Source organism: Lepidochelys kempii, chromosome 1 (genome assembly GCF_965140285.1).
Source record: "Lepidochelys kempii isolate rLepKem1 chromosome 1, rLepKem1.hap1, whole genome shotgun sequence".
NCBI lineage: Eukaryota > Metazoa > Chordata > Testudines > Cheloniidae > Lepidochelys > Lepidochelys kempii.
This window is the reverse complement of record NC_136380.1, coordinates 230,469,947-230,488,401: the sequence shown is the minus strand read 5'-3', so window position 1 is coordinate 230,488,401 and position 18,455 is coordinate 230,469,947. Positions and strand designations below refer to the sequence as shown.

The 18,455-nt window shown below is 40.0% G+C and overlaps 1 protein-coding gene across 7 annotated transcripts in view; it reads right to left on the bottom strand.

Moving 5' to 3' along the window:
* The window catches only part of TTLL1 (TTL family tubulin polyglutamylase complex subunit L1), a 44,253-nt gene that overhangs the window by 10,559 nt on the left and 15,239 nt on the right, over nt 1–18,455 (bottom strand). For 2 of the 7 annotated variants that reach the window (XM_073316909.2, XM_073316917.2), the window contains 8 exons: nt 17,573–17,689; nt 14,159–14,367; nt 9,998–10,178; nt 8,467–8,601; nt 8,174–8,282; nt 3,753–3,896; nt 1,221–1,307; nt 2–165 (listed from right to left, as the gene is read on the bottom strand). In XM_073316909.2, coding sequence (XP_073173010.1) covers nt 2–165; nt 1,221–1,307; nt 3,753–3,896; nt 8,174–8,282; nt 8,467–8,601; nt 9,998–10,178; nt 14,159–14,367; nt 17,573–17,689 — 1,146 coding nt within the window. Of the gene's footprint in view, nt 1; nt 166–1,220; nt 1,308–3,752; nt 3,897–8,173; nt 8,283–8,466; nt 8,602–9,997; nt 10,179–14,158; nt 14,368–17,266; nt 17,408–17,572; nt 17,690–18,455 lie in introns of those variants that run through there. The other 5 variants (XM_073316927.2, XM_073316879.2, XM_073316897.2 and 2 more) reach the window with 5 other exon arrangements.

The window sequence follows — 18,455 nt, the reverse complement described above, 5'->3', positions numbered from 1 at the left end:
CAAAATCTCATAATTTCCAAGAGCTTCTTTTGGTGGAGATTTATTCCATTTACAGTCTGGAATTTCACCATTAGGCACAGCAATGTTAAGTGTGTCATTAATAAGATTATATTTGAGAATACGATCATTGGCTGTACTGGAGGTAAGAGAAGGGGAAGCATTGACCTATTAAAAACAAAGACATTTCATTTTCAGCAACTTCTTTTTAACTAAAATACGGTCACACAGACAGAACATACAATGATAATGAATTCTACCCTATAAACTAATCATCAGCATTTCAGCATAGAGCCTTTTCTTTGAACAAAACCATTACAAGGAAACAGTGTATTTCCTACAGATTTTATTTTTGAAGTATCATTCATTCTCCTTAGGGTCTTTCCTGACCCTATTCTAATAGCTGTAGATTTTTGTTGGAAGCTATGCTAATCAAGCAGCAGCTGGGGATTTATACCTTTAGTTCACACCAAATAAAGAAGAGGCAAGTTTCTCACTCACTTTGTCCCTTCCTAGCAGTTGTTACATATGGATCTGTGGGGCTCTTTATTTTGGTGTATTGCTTTTTACCTGTATCCCTCCTCTGAACTCCCCATTTTCACACATTTATCTGGCTGGCAAAGAGGGTAAGTCATCTGACAGTTTTTTAAATGTATGCTTAACCATTATGTATACAGATAAGATGTAGGGGAAAAGAATAGGGCAGTGATACATGAGACATGGGGTTTGGACAGGAGTTAACCATACCAGAGTAGTTTATATAATTCATACAATAAATGTATACAACCCTGCATTATTTCAGGCTTATTCTTCTAATATTTGTATTCCCTATTTTCTAGCTTTCCTACAATTTTAAGCTGTGTTTTACATAGTATCTGAGTTTTAGCAGAGTTGGAGTTACACTGCACTGAGCCAGTGCCAATCTTCCAGCTACTGGTGCAGTAGTAAGATTGCTGGCCTTCAGACAGCTCCTGGAGTCCAAGCACATCATGAATGGACCTGGATTTGATTTTTGTTCACCAGACCAGACCAGAGGTTTCTCCTGAATTCTGATATCCTGCAACTCTCACAGCCCATTTTGTTGCCCGTTTTACTTTCCAACACCCTTCCCTAAACACCTTCATCTGGAAAAGGGAAAACTCAAGCTCAGGTTTGAAAGAACAGATGTATACTGTGAAAGGAAACGGTGATAAGGGTTGTTTATAAAATGTACATAACTTTACCTCAATAAGCCATGGCTTAAGCTTGTCATCAATGATAATATCATATCCATAGCACTCAAAGCAGTGTTTATCATTGTTCATTACAGGCTGAAACAAGTTAAGAAGAAATGTATGCATATTAAAGAAGAAAGATTTACTAAGTAACTTGAAAGATTATACATTATTATATTTCTCTACTATTATTTTTCTAGGTATCATGTACAAATATAATACCAATTGTCTATGGCAGTTTTCTTAGTACAAATTTTCTGCTCTGATTTCCCTATACAATAACATTTTACTAATATATTTAGGACTTGTTTTTTATAAAAATGTCATCTTCTCAAGCGGTGTCTGAGTATTATCATACTAATCAGTGTATTAACAGAACATATTTGACTACAGAGCTTTCATTCAGTTTCACCTGTGTATCTTACAGCATCTGGTGAGTATGAAGACAAGAGAGTGTTAAAGGCTTTCAAGCCATACATGAAATTAGAAATATTTTCATTTTTATATATAAAAATATAAATTTACCTAATCATTAACACTTTCACTTTCAAATTAAATACGACTTATCCAAATGTTTATTATAGCATTGTAACGATGCAGCAAAGATGGGAGTTCAACCCCAGTTACTGACTAGATCCTTATATTTAAAATACTTTATCTCTATATCATTATCTTTATCTCAAGTCCACTATGGTCATAAAAACTAAAACAGACTAGGGACTGAGTAATGCTGGGATGGAAATTCTCAAGAAAATCACTCATTTTCCAGCATCAGCTAAGGTCTTAAAGTATGAATGCTTCTCCTGTGCACCACTCACCGGATCATTTAAAGCAGTGGTTCTCAATCCTGGGTTTGAGCATACCCCTGGGGGTACATCAACTCATCTAGATAATTTGCCTCGTCTTACAACAGGCTACATAAAAAGCACTAGCAAAGTCAGTGCAAGCTAAAATTTCATAAAGACAATGACTTGTTTATACTGCTCTATACACTGAAATGTAAGTACAAAATTTATATTCCAATTGATTTATTTGATAATTATATGGTAAAAATGAGAAAGTCAGCAATTTTTCAGTAATAGTGTGCAGCGACGCTTTTGTATTTTTATGTCTGATTTTGTAAGCAAGTAGTTTTTAAGTGAGGTGAAATTTGGGGTACACAAGACAAATCAGATTCCTTAAAAGGGGTACAATAGTCTGGAAAAGTTAAGAACCACTGATTTAAAGAACCCTTTGTAACAGGTCAGTAGAGATGGTTTCCAGAAATTAATATTGAAAGGTTTTCAGTCTTGCAGGGCATAGGGGAAGGAAGGAAAAGCATTTCTCCTGTTAAGTTTAGGAAATAGAAAGGAGCAATGAAGCTATCAGAACACTTCCTCCTCTGTACATTATTTGTTTTCCTTCTGCTCTTCACATTGTTTCTCTTCTCTTTTACAATTCTGTTAATATTGGGATGAGCTGCCTTTTCTTCTAGCACAGGGGTGGTCAACCTGAGCCTGAGAAGGAGCCAGAATTTACCAATGTATATTGCCAAAGAGCCACAGTAATACATCAGCAGCACCCCATCAGCTTCCCCCTGCTCCAGCCCCCAGCACCTCCCTCCCACCTGCTGCAATCAGCTGTTTCGCATGTGCAGGAGGCTGGGGGGTGGGGAGAGAAGCAGTGAGCACATGGCAGGCTCGGGGGAAGGGGCGGAGTGGGGGCAGGGCCTGGGGCAGAGCAGGGGGTTGAGGAATGAGCACCCCCTGGCACATTGGAAAGTTAATGTCTGTAGCTCCAGCCCCGGAGACAGCACCTATGCAAAGAGTTGCATATTAACCTCTAAAGAGCCGCATCGCAGCTCCGGAGCCACAGGTTGGCAACCCCTGTTCTATCATCTAATTTGGCACTTTGGGAAACTGCCTTCTGTAAATGCCTGCAAGTTACCCATATACTATAAAGCTCTGTCAAGCTATTCAGGAGGAAAGGTGAAACATGATGGTGCCACAGTTTTTTGGCATGAGTTTGGGATAACTATATTACTCACAGACCAGAGAGCTGCAAATAAGTTATACAAATTCTCTAAACAAAATGGAAGAAAGAACCTTAACACCCTGGCATTTTGTTTGACAAATTGTCTTCCCAGGTTATTTCCTCCTACGACAAATTTGTTACTACTGAAACACATCATGGCTCTGGGCAGAGCTTAGGGTAATTCACAAGGGCAGTATAAAGTGACTTTAAATGAGAGTAAGAATTTGTGATGGTTTCAGCACCCCAGATATTAATTTACTCATTTAAGATACACACAAACAGCTTGCCCACCCAATCAGGTTTCTCCAAGCACTCTCAGCTTTACAGGGACACTAAGAGGTGACACAGTTTTTAAAAAGAACAAAAAAGGAAGACAGCAGCATGAGAGCATCAGCATTCAAAACAACAATCCAGCAGCAGGAAATGAATTGCTTTAGTTTTTTTCTTTACTGTAAATTTGTTTTCATGATTATTGAAAGTCTGCAGCCATGAGGGCAACACAGGCAGCATTCTATTAACACTACTCACTGCAACAGCCTTCAGCGACTGCACAATTATCCAATGAATTTCATCGAACAGTTTGTTAGTGACCTCCTTTCCACGAGTACTCTCTAGATACAAGCGCAAGTTACTCACTGTCCATTTGCCTCCATGGATATGATTGTAGTCATCCTACAGAGTTAAGGAGTTAATTCAGTCTCATGGAGTTTGCAATTATTCAGCAATTGTATTCTCATCCATACAAACTGACACTTGTTTTTACGTACACGTTTATTTTTTAAAACTACTTTTACTGTATGACATTTTGCAGGCTCTGTAAGGCCCCAATTTTTACTTTGCACTGCCTTCTGTGCAACACAGAACACATTTAAAATCACCTACATCTAATTACATAGCAAGTCACAAAAACAAGTGTTAAAACTTGCCTTGTGGTAATTACAATTACATAAGAACAACAATCAAACAGAAGTTGCATTTTGACAGTAACGATGTAGGAGAGGACACAGGAAATGCAGGTTAGGATTGGAATGACTGGGAGATCAGATTTTCAAGACTGAAAGGAAAGGGTTAGGCTTGGGGAGGGGGTTGTTTCACTGGAGAGGAGGACATGAAGAGTGGTTAATTTAACAATGGTTAAACCACTGTTAAGTGAACCTTTTTAAAAATGTAGCACTGACAGCAAGTTTGAAAGTCTCTGAAACACATGAAATATGACCAGTCATTTCTATTGTGAGTGGTCAGTCTTTTTCCCAGCAGGAAAAAATTTTGATCTAATAGTCAGCACTTACTGGGAGACACCAGCACTAGTCTCAGTCATGAACATACAGAAACAATGACAAGAGTGATCTTTAATTTTTAATTCATAATTTTGATAAAAGTATATCTGGCTACCACAAGAATATTAGACTGTACTGCAACTGTAAATGGAAAAGAAGGCTACTCTGTATTTATCCCACATATTTATCCTTTTAGGAAGCTAACCTGTGAAGCTTTGAAATATATTGTGCTTGAAAGGCAAAGGCGACAAACTGAGGGTACTCCAGAACTGGAAAGCAAGACACACACTAATGAAGCTCCAGAGTAACTGTGACGGTCTGTATCCCTATGTTCACCCTTTTTACAATACAAAATGGATTTTGTACAAAGTATGCCTTGTGAGGTATCATTTGGAAACTCATAATTTGCTGATCATTATTGTCCTGGTAAAATATGTGACAACACTGTATGTAAAGTTATAAGATTCTACTGTATAATATTACTGAGACACGTTCCAAGTTTAGAAAAGCAGACACAAAGCAGTTCCTCAAAGACAAAAGGCAAACTGACACCTCAGCCAAGTGTCAACAAAATCAAATGTAGTATCACCTGTTTAAGTGGCCATTCTTTGGCAGGAAAAAGTGCGTGAGCAAGAAATCTACATTTTGGAAAAGAAACAGCTGGAGGTTCCCATTCCCACAAACCATCTGTTTCCTGAACCTCAGCTGGAGATGATTTTCAAAGAAAAAGAGGACTATAAGAAAAGGGAACAGAGGATCCAAAATACTCCTCCCTTTCTTCTCAGGCATCAACACCACCTGAAGGACAAGGAAATTAACACTGAACTGGGGGGGTGGTCCTGGTAGAAATAAGACTGGTGAAGCATGTGGTGAGAGAAACCTTTGCTTTGAATTCATTTAGCTTTTAAGTTAGATATTCATTGTGTTTTACCTTTTATTTTCTTGTAACCAATTCTGACTCTTATGCCCGATTACTTGTAATCGCTTGAAATCTATGTTTCTGTAGTTAATAAACTTATTTGTTTTATCTAAACCAGTGTGTGTTTGGATTGAAGTGTTTGGGAAACTTCATTTGGGATAGTAAGATTTGTGCATATAATTTCTATTAATGAAATGATGGACTTTACATGAGTTTGTACTGTCCCGTGCTGGGCAGTACAAGACACATATTTCTGGGAGAAAGTCTGGAACTGGGAGTTTGCTGGTGTTGCCTTGAAGTGTAATTGATGAGTGGCTGGCTATAGCACTCATACAATATAGCTGGGAGTGATTTACATGTTGAAGGCGGTGAGAGAGCAGACCAGGAGTGGTTGCTCTCATAGCGAAGCAGTGTAAAAGGCACCCCAGGTTGGAGAATTGAGGGAACACAGCTATCTATCAGTTCAGATTGTACCCTGGGGAATGTTACAGTAACTCTCAGTGTATATTTTTTAGCTTCATAAAGGCTTTTCTCAGAGAGTTTCCAAGAACATTATTTATTTTGTGAGGCTACTAAATTATAAACCACAACATGCCCTGGAAACAAAAATAAAACTTTAGTGGAAGACTGAGTTTACCCATCTGAGAACAAAGCATGAGAAGCCTCTGTATTTATTTATAGGCTTTTCTACAGTGCTTATCTTTGTATGGTCTGAGAACCTGTACAGAATGAAGCATCTGAAATATAGGATTCATACAACTTGCCCCACGAGAAACTTCTTAAGATTCCAAATTCCTGCTAGGGGATGTACATCAAAGCTGCAACCCTGTTCAATCTACACTTTGAGTCCAGAATACCTGTCCTGAAAGACTGAGCAGATGTGACTGGATAGAGTGCTGCATATCATGTGCTGCCTAACAAAGAACATGATAGCAAACTGGACCACACTGTGTTACATATATCTGCCATGAGGCCTACAAGAAAGCTCCAAACAATACTGGCTAGGCAGAGACAGAAGGGATTGCCGTTATTTTGTTTGCGCACACACACACACACACACACACACACAAGTTCAGTGATTTAGCCCCAAATATCCAAGTGTTTATTCATTATTACTGAAGGAGAATTTCCCTTCCCCTTTGTTCCTGTTTTGTTTCACATGCTTGCTTGATATTATCAGAAATTAGATTATAAACTTTTTGAGGGACGGACTATGTCTTCCCATGTGTTTGCACCACCCATAGTACAAAGAGACCACAATCTTGATTGGGAGCATTGAGCACTACTGGAATACTAATACATAATTTAAGTTAAAAGTTAATTTCCCTAGACTTGAACTAAGATTTCAGAGGAAACTCATGACCTTAATCTTGGGATAATTTGGGCACTCATAATAATTTATACAAGAAGCAAGAATCTTGTTCTAGCATTTACCTATCTGATTGATTAAGATCCCTTCCATAGCTACAGAGCTTTCATGTAGCAGAAGAACAGATTTTGACTTGTCTGTGGGCGCTTCAGAGGTGAAAAGGGTTACTTTTCACAGGCTTTGCTCATTCTTTTCAGACTCATTTTCTTGCCAAAAGACGGCAAATCACTCTCAAGGACCCTTTTAGCAGTTTCCACAAAGATCCACTACTCTTTGTGTTGCTTTCTTTATAAGTTGAAAGAAGTGTGTTTTAACAATTTCTGCTGGCCTTTCCTCTCCTAAGTAGACTTTACTACTATTATTCATTCCTCCCTCATTTCTAGGCTGGACTACTCTAATGTACACTACTGGGAGTAGAGCTAACCTTAACAGTAATACAATCCAGCTGATAAGGAATATGGCCTACTTGCTAACCGGGACACGTGTACCTATAACCTACACTCCAATCTCAACCTCATCAGTCTGTTCACTGCCTAGTGCAATGCAGGGTGTCAATTACATATAAAGTTCTAAATAGCTTTGGACCCAGCTACCTCCAAGACCAATTCTCCTTGTGTCCCATCTTATCAGTTAGCTGGCTGGAATGTTTTTGAGAGCTAAGTTCTCAGATGACAAGGAATATTCAGTATTGGGGGGGTGGGGGGGAGAAGAGCATTCATTGGTGAGTGACCTTGTCTTTCAAATTTACTTCTGCTTAGAGCCACTAAAGTCAGAATATAACAATGTTTAATATTTGTATTATTATTACAGTACTCCCCAGAGGCCCTGGTCCGAATCTGAGCCCTGTTGTACTATGCACTGTACAAATACAGTAGAAGAAAGACCTTGCCCTAAAGACTTTACGATTTAAAATACTATATTTAATCTATTTTAAGACATTGTATCAAAAATGTAAAATACAAAATAATCAGGTACAATTTGATTAAGTATTTATTATTGATCATTGGGGTGAGGATATGAGGTACAAAGCTGTACATTTATCTATAGCCACATTTATGGCCACTTAAAAATGCTAGTGCTTAGGTACATTTTTTATCGACTTATCAATACATACACTTTTAACTGTTGCAATTTGAAACTGAAAATATCCACCTTATAGTGCTGCGCTGTGTTCCATCTATTATCTCATGTGTTTTTGAAGTAATATGAATCAATTATGTTTTGCAAATAAAATTCATAACAAATATTTAGCTCAGATGACATAATGAGGAGGAGGAGTGTGAAGAACAGAACAAAATACACAATCACTTATATTCCATTTTTATGCCATTTAAAATAATCCAGTTTTCTATTAAATTAGCATTTTTAAAACTCAAACACTTACCCCATGTTTCTGAATGGCAACATTTGTGAGATGTACAAACATATTATCTAATTCGCTTGTACTTGGTGTATATTTTACTGTGCAAAACCGGCAAAATCCAAGTTTATACCTGAAACAAAAAAGATATTTAATATGTTAAATGCAACTAGAGTTGAGGAAAACAGCAATTTAAAATACTAGATGCTTGGTAAATTTCTCTGTACAATGCGTGCAGAATCTTTTGCCTGAATTACATCTTAACATTTTTTAAAATTTTTTTTTATTTTAAAAGTGAGAAATTAGTTTGATCTTACATGTAACACCTCAGTGGACGATACGTAGACACTAAAACATACAAGCGCAGGTCAAATTTCTTCCCACCAATCAGTAACGGATTGTTGATATAGAGAGAAATTACATAGGCTTCTTTAGAAGATTGAGATACAAACCTAGAAAAAGTACATATTTTATGTTTCAGAACGTATTGATTAAATGTTAAAATGTTTCCCTCCCTTAGAAGCAGTCTCTCAAAAAGTAATGAAGTTCTTACTTTACTAAAATCCTATATCACTCTTCAATTAAGTTTTAATATTATGCTGGTTAATGTGCGCAGGGCACTTGGTTTCACTGTGTACAAAAACGTAGCTAAAACAAATGAGTGAGATTAGCTGTCCATTTAAGTCTTTTACATTTCACTGTTATAAGAAGAGAATTTAGGCTCTGACTCAACAAGCTATTTTATTTAGCAAAACTCTTAAATTCAGACTTGAGTGCGTCACTAATTGGGGCTTTTGCAATTATGTTTATCAGTAGTCAATATTGATGATTTAAACCATCAAGCCACGTTAATGTCAATATCAGTTTGCTTCTTAAATTACCAGTATTTTTCAATAAGATCTGACTGTTATAAGTTCACTACCCCTCCTCTCAGAAATGCGGTCACCAACATTTTTAAACCTGAGGGGAAAAAAGACAACTAAGAAAAAAAAGCACAAAGCAGTTCTTCAGGTTGCTGTTGTATTGGAAGGCTACTTGTCTCTCGGTTACTTTTTTAATCAGAATGGGCTAACAAAAAAGGTAAAGCAATACAGACTTTTCTGTTGGTAGAGCAGCCACATTCCTTCTCTCTGCTGGGTGCGATAGGAGACAAAAACGAGGATCACGGTCCCTTTCCCCAAACTTCTTCCTCTTCTGACTCATTATGAGGATGCTTTATTCCTCTCTCTCACCTCAATGAAAGTCTTAGTTTTTATGACTTCCGTATTCATGAGGCCCAGCTGTTAGCTATGCTCTTTAACTCCCTAATAGGCCGCAGCTAATAGCTCCTCTCTCGCCAGGCCTCTTATTAAAGGCAGTCCATGCAGACTGGGCTTTTTTACTCAGAACAGTGAAGAGTTTCATAGTTCAACTGGGGATGGGGTTGTACAATGTCACACAATCTTCCTCAGGCTGAAAATGAAGTCAGTTACTAGAAGTGAAAGACTTTCCTCTAACTCACAATTCTTCAATGCTGTTAAGCAAAATCATTATTCCAGTCTGCCCATGCAATTTTATTCCTCACATAACTGGGTATACTAACCCTGCACCTTCACAGAAAGCATATTTATATAGTGTAGCTCACTGAATTAGTGCTTGTGCCACATGGCACCAAATGCAATAATTGGCACTAAGAGCTGTTTGAAGCAGGAAGTCATTAAATGAGAAATTGCAACTACAATGAAGTAACGCTAAGTGGTTTGGTGGACGGAAAGAGTTTTCCATTAGTGAATTGATATTAAGCATGCCAGACTGTGATAGAATATTACAAAATACACAAAAATTGGGGGGGAAGGAAGTTAAACTTACGAAGATGTTTTACTGTCTCGAGACCACTTTTTAATTTGAGAGAGTTTATTGATAAGAAATATCCCCTTCCCTTGAGCTTTCCCGCAAGGTTTCATAATCCAGGTGCTGGAAGGATTTTTTCTGAATTCTTCAACAAACAGGTTGTAATCAGCAGGGAGCATAAAGGTGACAGGCACAAAATCTAAATCAGTAAACAAAAAGCAAGATTTAGAACATTAGATCTAGCAAGGATATCAGATGTATACAAGTAAAAATATCTTCGCTGGCTTTCCATTCTTCAGTACAGATTGACTCCTGTGTCCTTGTCTGATCTACCCCCTTTTGATATGAGAGAACATAGTCAGAACTATTAGGTGAAAACCATCTGATCCTGGTGACCACTGCTATTTAATTTAGCAATTTGTTCCAAAACCTCCTCTATTGACACCTCAATCTGGGACAACTTGGAAAAAATGGAACTTGGTGGGTTCTAAAGTGAAAAATCTTGTAAAGGCTTTAAATATTTTGTCCCACGAATAAGAGAAAGCTCTTTTAGTTATGAAATAGTTGGTAAAAAGTTCTAGAATCTCACAGCTAAGTCTCCGCATGAAACCACAAACCTTCCCAACACCCTCTTTCATCCTTCTTCTTTTGATTCTGTAACAACACACCTCTTTTGTCACATCAGGGCTGAGAGTTTCTCTCTCTGCATTGAGAGGGTCTGGAGTAAATCAGTCCCACTCCGGAGGTTTAATACTTCACATTGGTTTATTTATAATATTTACTGTTTAGGCCTTAGGGTTGGCCCAAAGGTTTCTTTAAACAAAAACAGAAAAATTACATTTCCTAACTCCCACTGGCGTACTGCTTCTTCTTTTGCTGGCTACCAATTGCCAGCCACCCTCTCTACCCACTCTGGGCCCAACTATGCTGGGAACCAAGGCCCTCTCTCCAAACAGATATAAAGACTAGATTTTCCCTTATAGGAAAAAGCAGCTCTTTATCCCCTGAATAAACACAACCATTCTGCAGCTTGAGTCTCAACCCTCTTCTCTTTTCACCATTAATGGAAGAGGTTTTTAAAAGCCACAGGCTGCCCTTAATCAGATTCAGGTGTCCATAATTAATCTGAGCTAACCTCTTCCACTTCATAGGGAAAAGGGCTTTAACTATTCTACAACTGATATACCTGCCTTCAACCACACTTCCAGAACTGTGAGGTATAGTTCTGATTAAAAAGTGAGAAAATTCTTAACCTCAATAAAAGGGAAATAATGGCTTTTTGTGACAGTGATTCAGAGTAACTTTTAAAAGGGGCCACCCAAAGTATGTCAATTTAAAATAACATTCACTTTGTTATTAGCACCAATTTAGAAGCTTAAAACATGTGTCTGCAATTGGATTTGTCTTCCTCCATACATGTGAGTAGTGGTATACAAGAGGGGCATATGGTTCAGTACTCTGAGTTTTGGACAGGGAACCAGGAATGCCCAAGCGTTAATCCCAATTATTAACTGCCTCTGAAGCCCTGAGCAAGTTACAGCCTCTTTGCCTCATTTTTTCTATTTGTAGAAGATTCAACCATTAACTTTCAAGGCAATGTTTGAGAAGAGCTTTGAAAATGTAATATACTATAGAATTGTGTGTGTTCTTTTAGTTAGTGTGGTGACTTTTTTTTTTTTTTTACTCGCTTGTTCACACACAAGAACAATATCCTGACTAAGGCTACGTTTATGTCATGGAAGTCATGGAAACCATGACTTCCATGACATCCGTGATATTCTGTGCTTCAGCCCCAGGGACTGCAGGACTCTGGAGCTGGCAGCCAGCAGGACCGTGGCAGGGTTCTAGCGACAGGTGACAGCAGCGACACGAGGTCCCCTGCGAGGTTCCAGCAACAGGTGACAGACTCCTGAGGGGTCCTCGGGGGGGGGGGGGGGGACGCGCTCAGGCTTGTAGCTGGGGGTGTCCCGTTTTTCCTTTGGGAAATATGGTCACCCTGCAGCTCCCAGTCACCGTGGGCAGAGGGGGCCCCCCCTGCAGCTTCCAGCTGCTGCAGGCAAAGGGGGAACCCCATAACTCCCAGCCACCACATTGCAGGGGAAACCATGGAGCAGCAAAAATCACAGACAGATCACGGGCTCCGTGAATTTTTGTTTATTGGCCAGGACCTGTCCATGACTTTTACTAAAATAGCCATGACAAAAATCTTAGCCTTAACCATGACCTACTACCATCAAAATCTTCTGTGCAATTTTTTTTGTTCTCTTCAGTGGCACAAGAAAGGTTTTTTTGGGGCTGCTATATTTTCAGGGGTCAGAGTAGCAGGGGTTAACTAAATAAATTTAGTATACTTAATAAAGTTATGCAAACATCAAAAGGGAATTAAAAACATCTGGGATTTCTTGTTTTCATTTTGCAATTTTACCCACATACTAAATGTTAAATGGCCCCCATTACTTCGCTCCTGACACCCCCCAAACACGAGCCAGATCCCAGTCCTAAAAAAAATGCAAAGCTCCAACTGAATTACCTCCCATCTAGTGATTCAACAGACATCAAGTTTTAGATAGATCCACAAAAGCACCAGAGACGCATCCCAAACTCTGACATCATTAATCATCAACAAAATACAACATCACAGACACTGGGGTGGAGGATCAGCAGTGAAGCAGTAGAGGAGGAGAAAGTTATAGGATAAATAAACAGGTGATGGAGCCTTTTATCCAAGACACTGGTTCAAAAATCCACCAACCAAGGCAGTGTCCTACATTTTACTCCTGGGGGGAATTCTGCATCACTGTGGATGCGCAGAATTCATGGCCCCCACAGATTTCTTTGCTTCCCAGCAGAAAAATGACTTCTGACAGGGAAGCAAAGGGAAGCTGCAAGAGCGGTCATGCACCTCCTCCCCGGCAGTGCGGGCAGTTTGGTTTGGGCACTCAAAGCAGCTGGTAGAAACAAATCACCTCACGGTGGGGGCTGCGAAGTCGTGTGTGTGAGAGAGACACACTGTCTCTCTCGCTCACTATTGTGGCACACTTGGCATGGAGAGGCAGGGCTTTGGGGTGTTTCTGAAGAGGTAGGCGTGGGGCAGGCTCTGTTCCCTCAGGCAGAGCAGAACGTAGCTGCGTGCCTGCTTAGTGAATTCCCCAGGAGTATAAAACAGGTGTAAAAAATGTTAAGGCTCCTTTACATTGCCACAGTGGTACAAAGGAGCCTTACTGTAAAGGACATTATGGCCTTATAAATGCTTATGGTGCTTTAGTGATTAGAACTGGTCTAAAATTTTTGGAATGAAACAATTAATTTCCTATCAAAATGTGCTCCGTTAACTATTTGCTACTGACATTTTCGGAGATGGTCAGTAGACAGTATAAATTGTGAGTTTGAGTCCCCAGCCCTCACTTGTTCTTCAGTAACACTGAGCATATGGCTGCATATATTTGTTGACTAATAACTAGAAGTAAAGGGGCAGTACTAGCTACATTACTATTATACAAAGGGGGTTTGGTGATTTCCTCCAATGCTCCCTACTCCCATTCTCCATTTATTGTATTGTAGCTTAATTAAATTACCAAAAATAACTGAAACCAGCTTGATTATATTATTTTGACAAAAAATTTGCAGAATTTTAAAATATTGCACAGAATTTTTAATTTTTGTTACCATCTGATGGCTGTTTGACTACACAGGAATGGGAACTCAGTTATTGGTTGCAGCCCTGCTACATAATTAGAACCACGACTATAAACGTACCGTTGACAAGATACTAGCAAAGATGCGAAAGCCTGAATGTGGACATTGAATTATGGCACCCTTAAAAATAGTCTTTAAAGAGCAGCACTGAGGCACTTTGACAGGTAATTTGGTGATGCTTGCAATTTCACTGCCCACACCAAACCTATTCTGCAAATAAAAAAAATACGCAATTTTTGTCTCCAAGACTTTCTGACATCTTTGAGCACTAAATTTTCTGAAAGCATCATACTAAAGCTGTGACATGTAAATTTATCTATCTTAGGCAACAATCCCAAACAGATTCCAACATCCAGTACTGCTTTTGTTTAAAGTGCATTAATCTGCAGTTTTATCCTACTATTATCACAAAATAAACTTTTTTCATGTATAATCTATGTGTGGTCAATAACAAGAATGATGCTGGCAGTCAGAAATATATACCTAAATAAATATATTTTCCATTCTCATCTTTCTCTGCAAGAGGACTCCCTTCTTTTTCTAGTTCTTTCCTATATCTCTTGATATTTTTCACCATCAAGTCCTTCCTTGTCAGCTCATAGTGGTTCGGGAAATGGTTGACGATTTGGTCATCAGAAAGCCGGTAACCAGTTTCCACACTGAAAACATTGCGGATGGTTTGTACGCTCATCCTGGAAGGTGAAACAAATATCAGATGATTTCCTCCCAAGCAACAGCATTCAAAAGGACGACAATCAAGTTGTTGTCTCCTTTATTTTTTAATTCCACTTTGGTTAATGTACTGAATTTAGAAGATTAAAAGAGAAAAGGACCAAATATACCATAATGTTAAGGAATACTACTTTTAAGGGAATCTGTGCCCTCTCTCTGTGTTTAACTTTTCTCTTTATAGGATGTATACTTAGGTTATGATTGAAACTTCAGCACATCCTGAATCAATGTTAATGAATCCAGATGAAACCCCTCCAGACAAGACTGCAGGCCTACAGGCACTATTTACTCCTACATCAGTTCTGAAACCAGGGCAGGGACAGAAAGGAATCAATTTGTGCCCATCCTATCCTGGCACTATCAGTGGCCAATCAGTCCTCAACAGGGCTTGGAAATACACAATACATGCTCACACACCATAGCAGCACCTCTCTGGAGCTACTATCTTGTTCTTCAAAATCTCAACTTTCCTTTTCTATAAAAAGAAAAGAAATCTAACCTATGGTTTGAAGGAAACCTCAAAAATATGAATACAATTCAGACATATCTGAGAGTCTGCAAAGAGCCTGGAACAATAGCACTGGGAGGTGTGAACTGCAATATTCATCTCCGTAAGTTGTGGGTCCCACTTTGACATCCACATTGCTAACTATTTCATTCCTCATGTAAGAAAGAAGAGGGAGGGTCACAGATCTGCACCTTTTAATGTGACTGACTATGACAATCAAGGCCCAGACACTCCAACGGGACAAGAGGCCTGAACTCCAAACAGGCAAATGAATCATCTGATTCTATACAATGCTGAGTAAGGTCTTTTATGAAAGTCTGTAATGTTCTAAACTTAATGGTCATTATGAGATCTATATACAGACCATAATGACTTTAAGAATTCACATATACACAAAACGGTGCTTGTGATTTGTAGTGCAATCAGGCAGGGAGGGTCTGCCTCCCCAAACAGAAGAGACTAGCTCCAAGCACCTAATATTGTAGAATCCAGGAAAAGACAAAGGATGGGTCATTAGAGTTAGGCTATGTCTACACTGGCAACTGGACGACAAAACTTTTTTTCTTTCAGGGGTGTTAAAACACACACACACACAATCACACACCCAGAAAGACAAAAGTTTTGCCGACGACAAGACACGAGGGTGAACAGCTCTTTATTGGCAGAAGCACTCTCCTGCTGACAACGCTGTTCGTTGGGGGAGAGGGTACGAGGTGGAAGTTTTTTGTCGGTAGGAGAGCCGACAAACAGTGGCTACACTGTGCGCTTTTTAGTGGCTCAGCTGTAGCAGCACAGTTGTGTCGCTAAAAGCTGTGAGGTGTAGACATAGCTTTAGTGAGAAAACACCGACATCCCAGCTAGAGCTTTCCCACCCTGAATAACCAGAAGTCGCCAAGACAAGAGAACAAAAGAAAAGAAAAAGCCCTTTCAAATAGGAGGCTTGAAACTGAGGTCTCCATTCAGAAGCTAAAGGACAGTCAATTGGCGGTGCTGTCTGTGAAATCGTGGATCCTCTCTATGACACGGAGTATGCTGGGAAACTGTTCAGAGGCAATAGGCAACTTGTGTTAGAAAGTGAAGTTTATCTCATTTGAAAATGTAAAGCCTAAGGTTATAGCTTTACGTTTATTTTCTGTGTCACTTGAATGTGTTTGCTTCCCCTTACAATTTCATCTTTGAATCTCTGATTTTTCTATTAGATAAACTTTTTGTTTATTTGTACCCCAAGCAGGTCTCTGGTGTGGAGTGTGTGCGCCAAAGTAAGCTGGTATCTGGGGGACTGGTTTCTCCCCTTTGGGGGTGATGAACCAAAGGGGAAAAGTCTGAGTGTCTGGTGATTAAGAACTCAGGGTGGACGAATTTGAGGAGACATGGAACCAGAAGGGCTGTTGGGGTCACCCTGCAAAGAGCAATTAGGCTGGTGGAAGCCAAGGTGAGACCTTTATGCTTGAGGGTTGGCTACCAGTGTCACTCTGAGCCATAGCAGCACAGAATTAAAACACCAATAATCAGGGGCGAGGGATTCTTCCTAAAAGTGTGGCGGGGGGAGCATGAGGTATGACCTGGGGGCGGCACCTCGGGATGTGGGAGGGGGTGCGGGCTCTGGGCCCCCAGGTCATGCCTGACGAGCTGCAGCTGGGTCATGGTAAGAGCCACCCGGACAGCTGTGAGGAGATGCGGACCCTCGATCTGCCCTGGCGGGGAGCCTGGGGGTGGGGGCACAGGCTGGGGGCTGCTCTCAGAGGCCCTCTCCCCCCAGGCAGGTGGAAGGTCCACAGTTCCCTGGGATGCATGGGCTACTTTTACCTGGACCAGGCTCCAGCTTCCAGCCTGGCCGGGGGGGGCAGGGTGGGGCCTCGTGGGTTGATGAGGTGCAGGGGGCCGGGCCCATGGCAAAAAGTGGACCTCTGCAGTCATGGGGCAAAAAGGGGGGTTAGTGGGGTACAGATGGTTGTAATAAGAATCTGTAACACACTAATCCCCCTTTTTGCCCCATGAAAGTAGAGGTGTTAATGGGCTACTCTACCTTAAATGGTCCCTTAGTATAGATGCTAACTACTTATGCTAAACAATCAGTTCCATCTTGCATTTAGCTGTGATTCTCAGAGTACCTTCTCCAGACCTGAAGAAGATCTCTGTGTGGCTCAAAAGTCTGTCTCTCTCTCCAACAGAAGTTGGTCCAGTAAAACTAAAAGATATTACCTCACCTTGTCTCTCTAATATCTTGAGACTGACATAGCTAAAACTACACTGTATATGTTTCAGGTGGCAGCCTTTCAAAACAAACAACCTCTCCCCTCCCCCCCCCCAACCCCATGAAACAATCCAAGAAAAAAAAAAACCACACCTACCTCCTAGGCCTCAATCCTGCCACTGGATTACTAGAGACAGACCCATGCACCCATGGGGAGCCCTACTGAGTTCAATGGGGCCTGCACAGGTAGAAGGGTCTCCTCATGCAGATGTAACTGTAGGATCAAGGCCCTGCAGTGCTGCAGAAAACACTGGCAATTTAATGGAGGCATGCTTCCCTCTCAATGTTACAAGACATTAGTGAACATTAACAATAAATCATTAACACTGGTTTTAGTTATGGAAAAGTACATTTGAAAATGTGTCACAAATTGAAAATTATGAGAATTCTTATATGTACTTACCAGTAAAAATTCCAGTCTTCATTTTCTGCCACCTGAATCCATCCTCTCTTTTCAAAGTTATTTATTAGCACGGACTTTTCTATGTCAGTTACCCATTTCACTTTTCCTGCCATTATCCTAAAGAAAAATCAACTTGTAACGTTGTATACTTTCAAGACTGCCTCTCTTTCATTTTGTACTTGATACATAAGAACATAAGAAGGGCCATACTAGATCAGACTAAAGGTCCATCAAGCCCAGGATCCTGTCCTCTGAGAGTAGCCAACGGCAAGTGCCCCAAAGGGAATAAACAAACAGGTAATCATCAAGTGATCCATGCCCTGTTACCCAATCCCAGCTTCTGGCAAACAGAGGCTAGGGACGCCATTCCTGTCCATCCTGGCTAATAGCCATAGATGGACCTATCTTCCATGAATCTATCAAGCTCCCAATACAGACCAGATAAATCCAAATGGGGAAATGAAAGTGTATCCACAGGGTAATTTACCTTTAACTTTTTTTTAGAGGAGGAGGAAGTAAATTCATTCAGCATTTAAGAAAGATGATGGCTGCATTAGCACTAGAGACTGAAGTCCTATATGTATTCCCAGAACAGATATAGCATGGGCAGCAGTAGTTGCAACCCTCTTTCATGCTGCCCTGACAGTGTCTCTCAAATCTCACTTAGGGACTATATTTAGGAATGAGAACGTAATTCAAGTCTCTATGGCCTCTCCAAAACTGCTAACAAGAGTACTGATTAGCATCAGTTGTGTTTGTGACTATCTGTCCACTGAACTGAGACCACCAACTTGCCTTTATCTTGGATAATGTTTACAAAATAAAATTTAGTGCACTGGAAATTTTATCACTTATAGTCAACACTTAAATGAAAATATGTCTC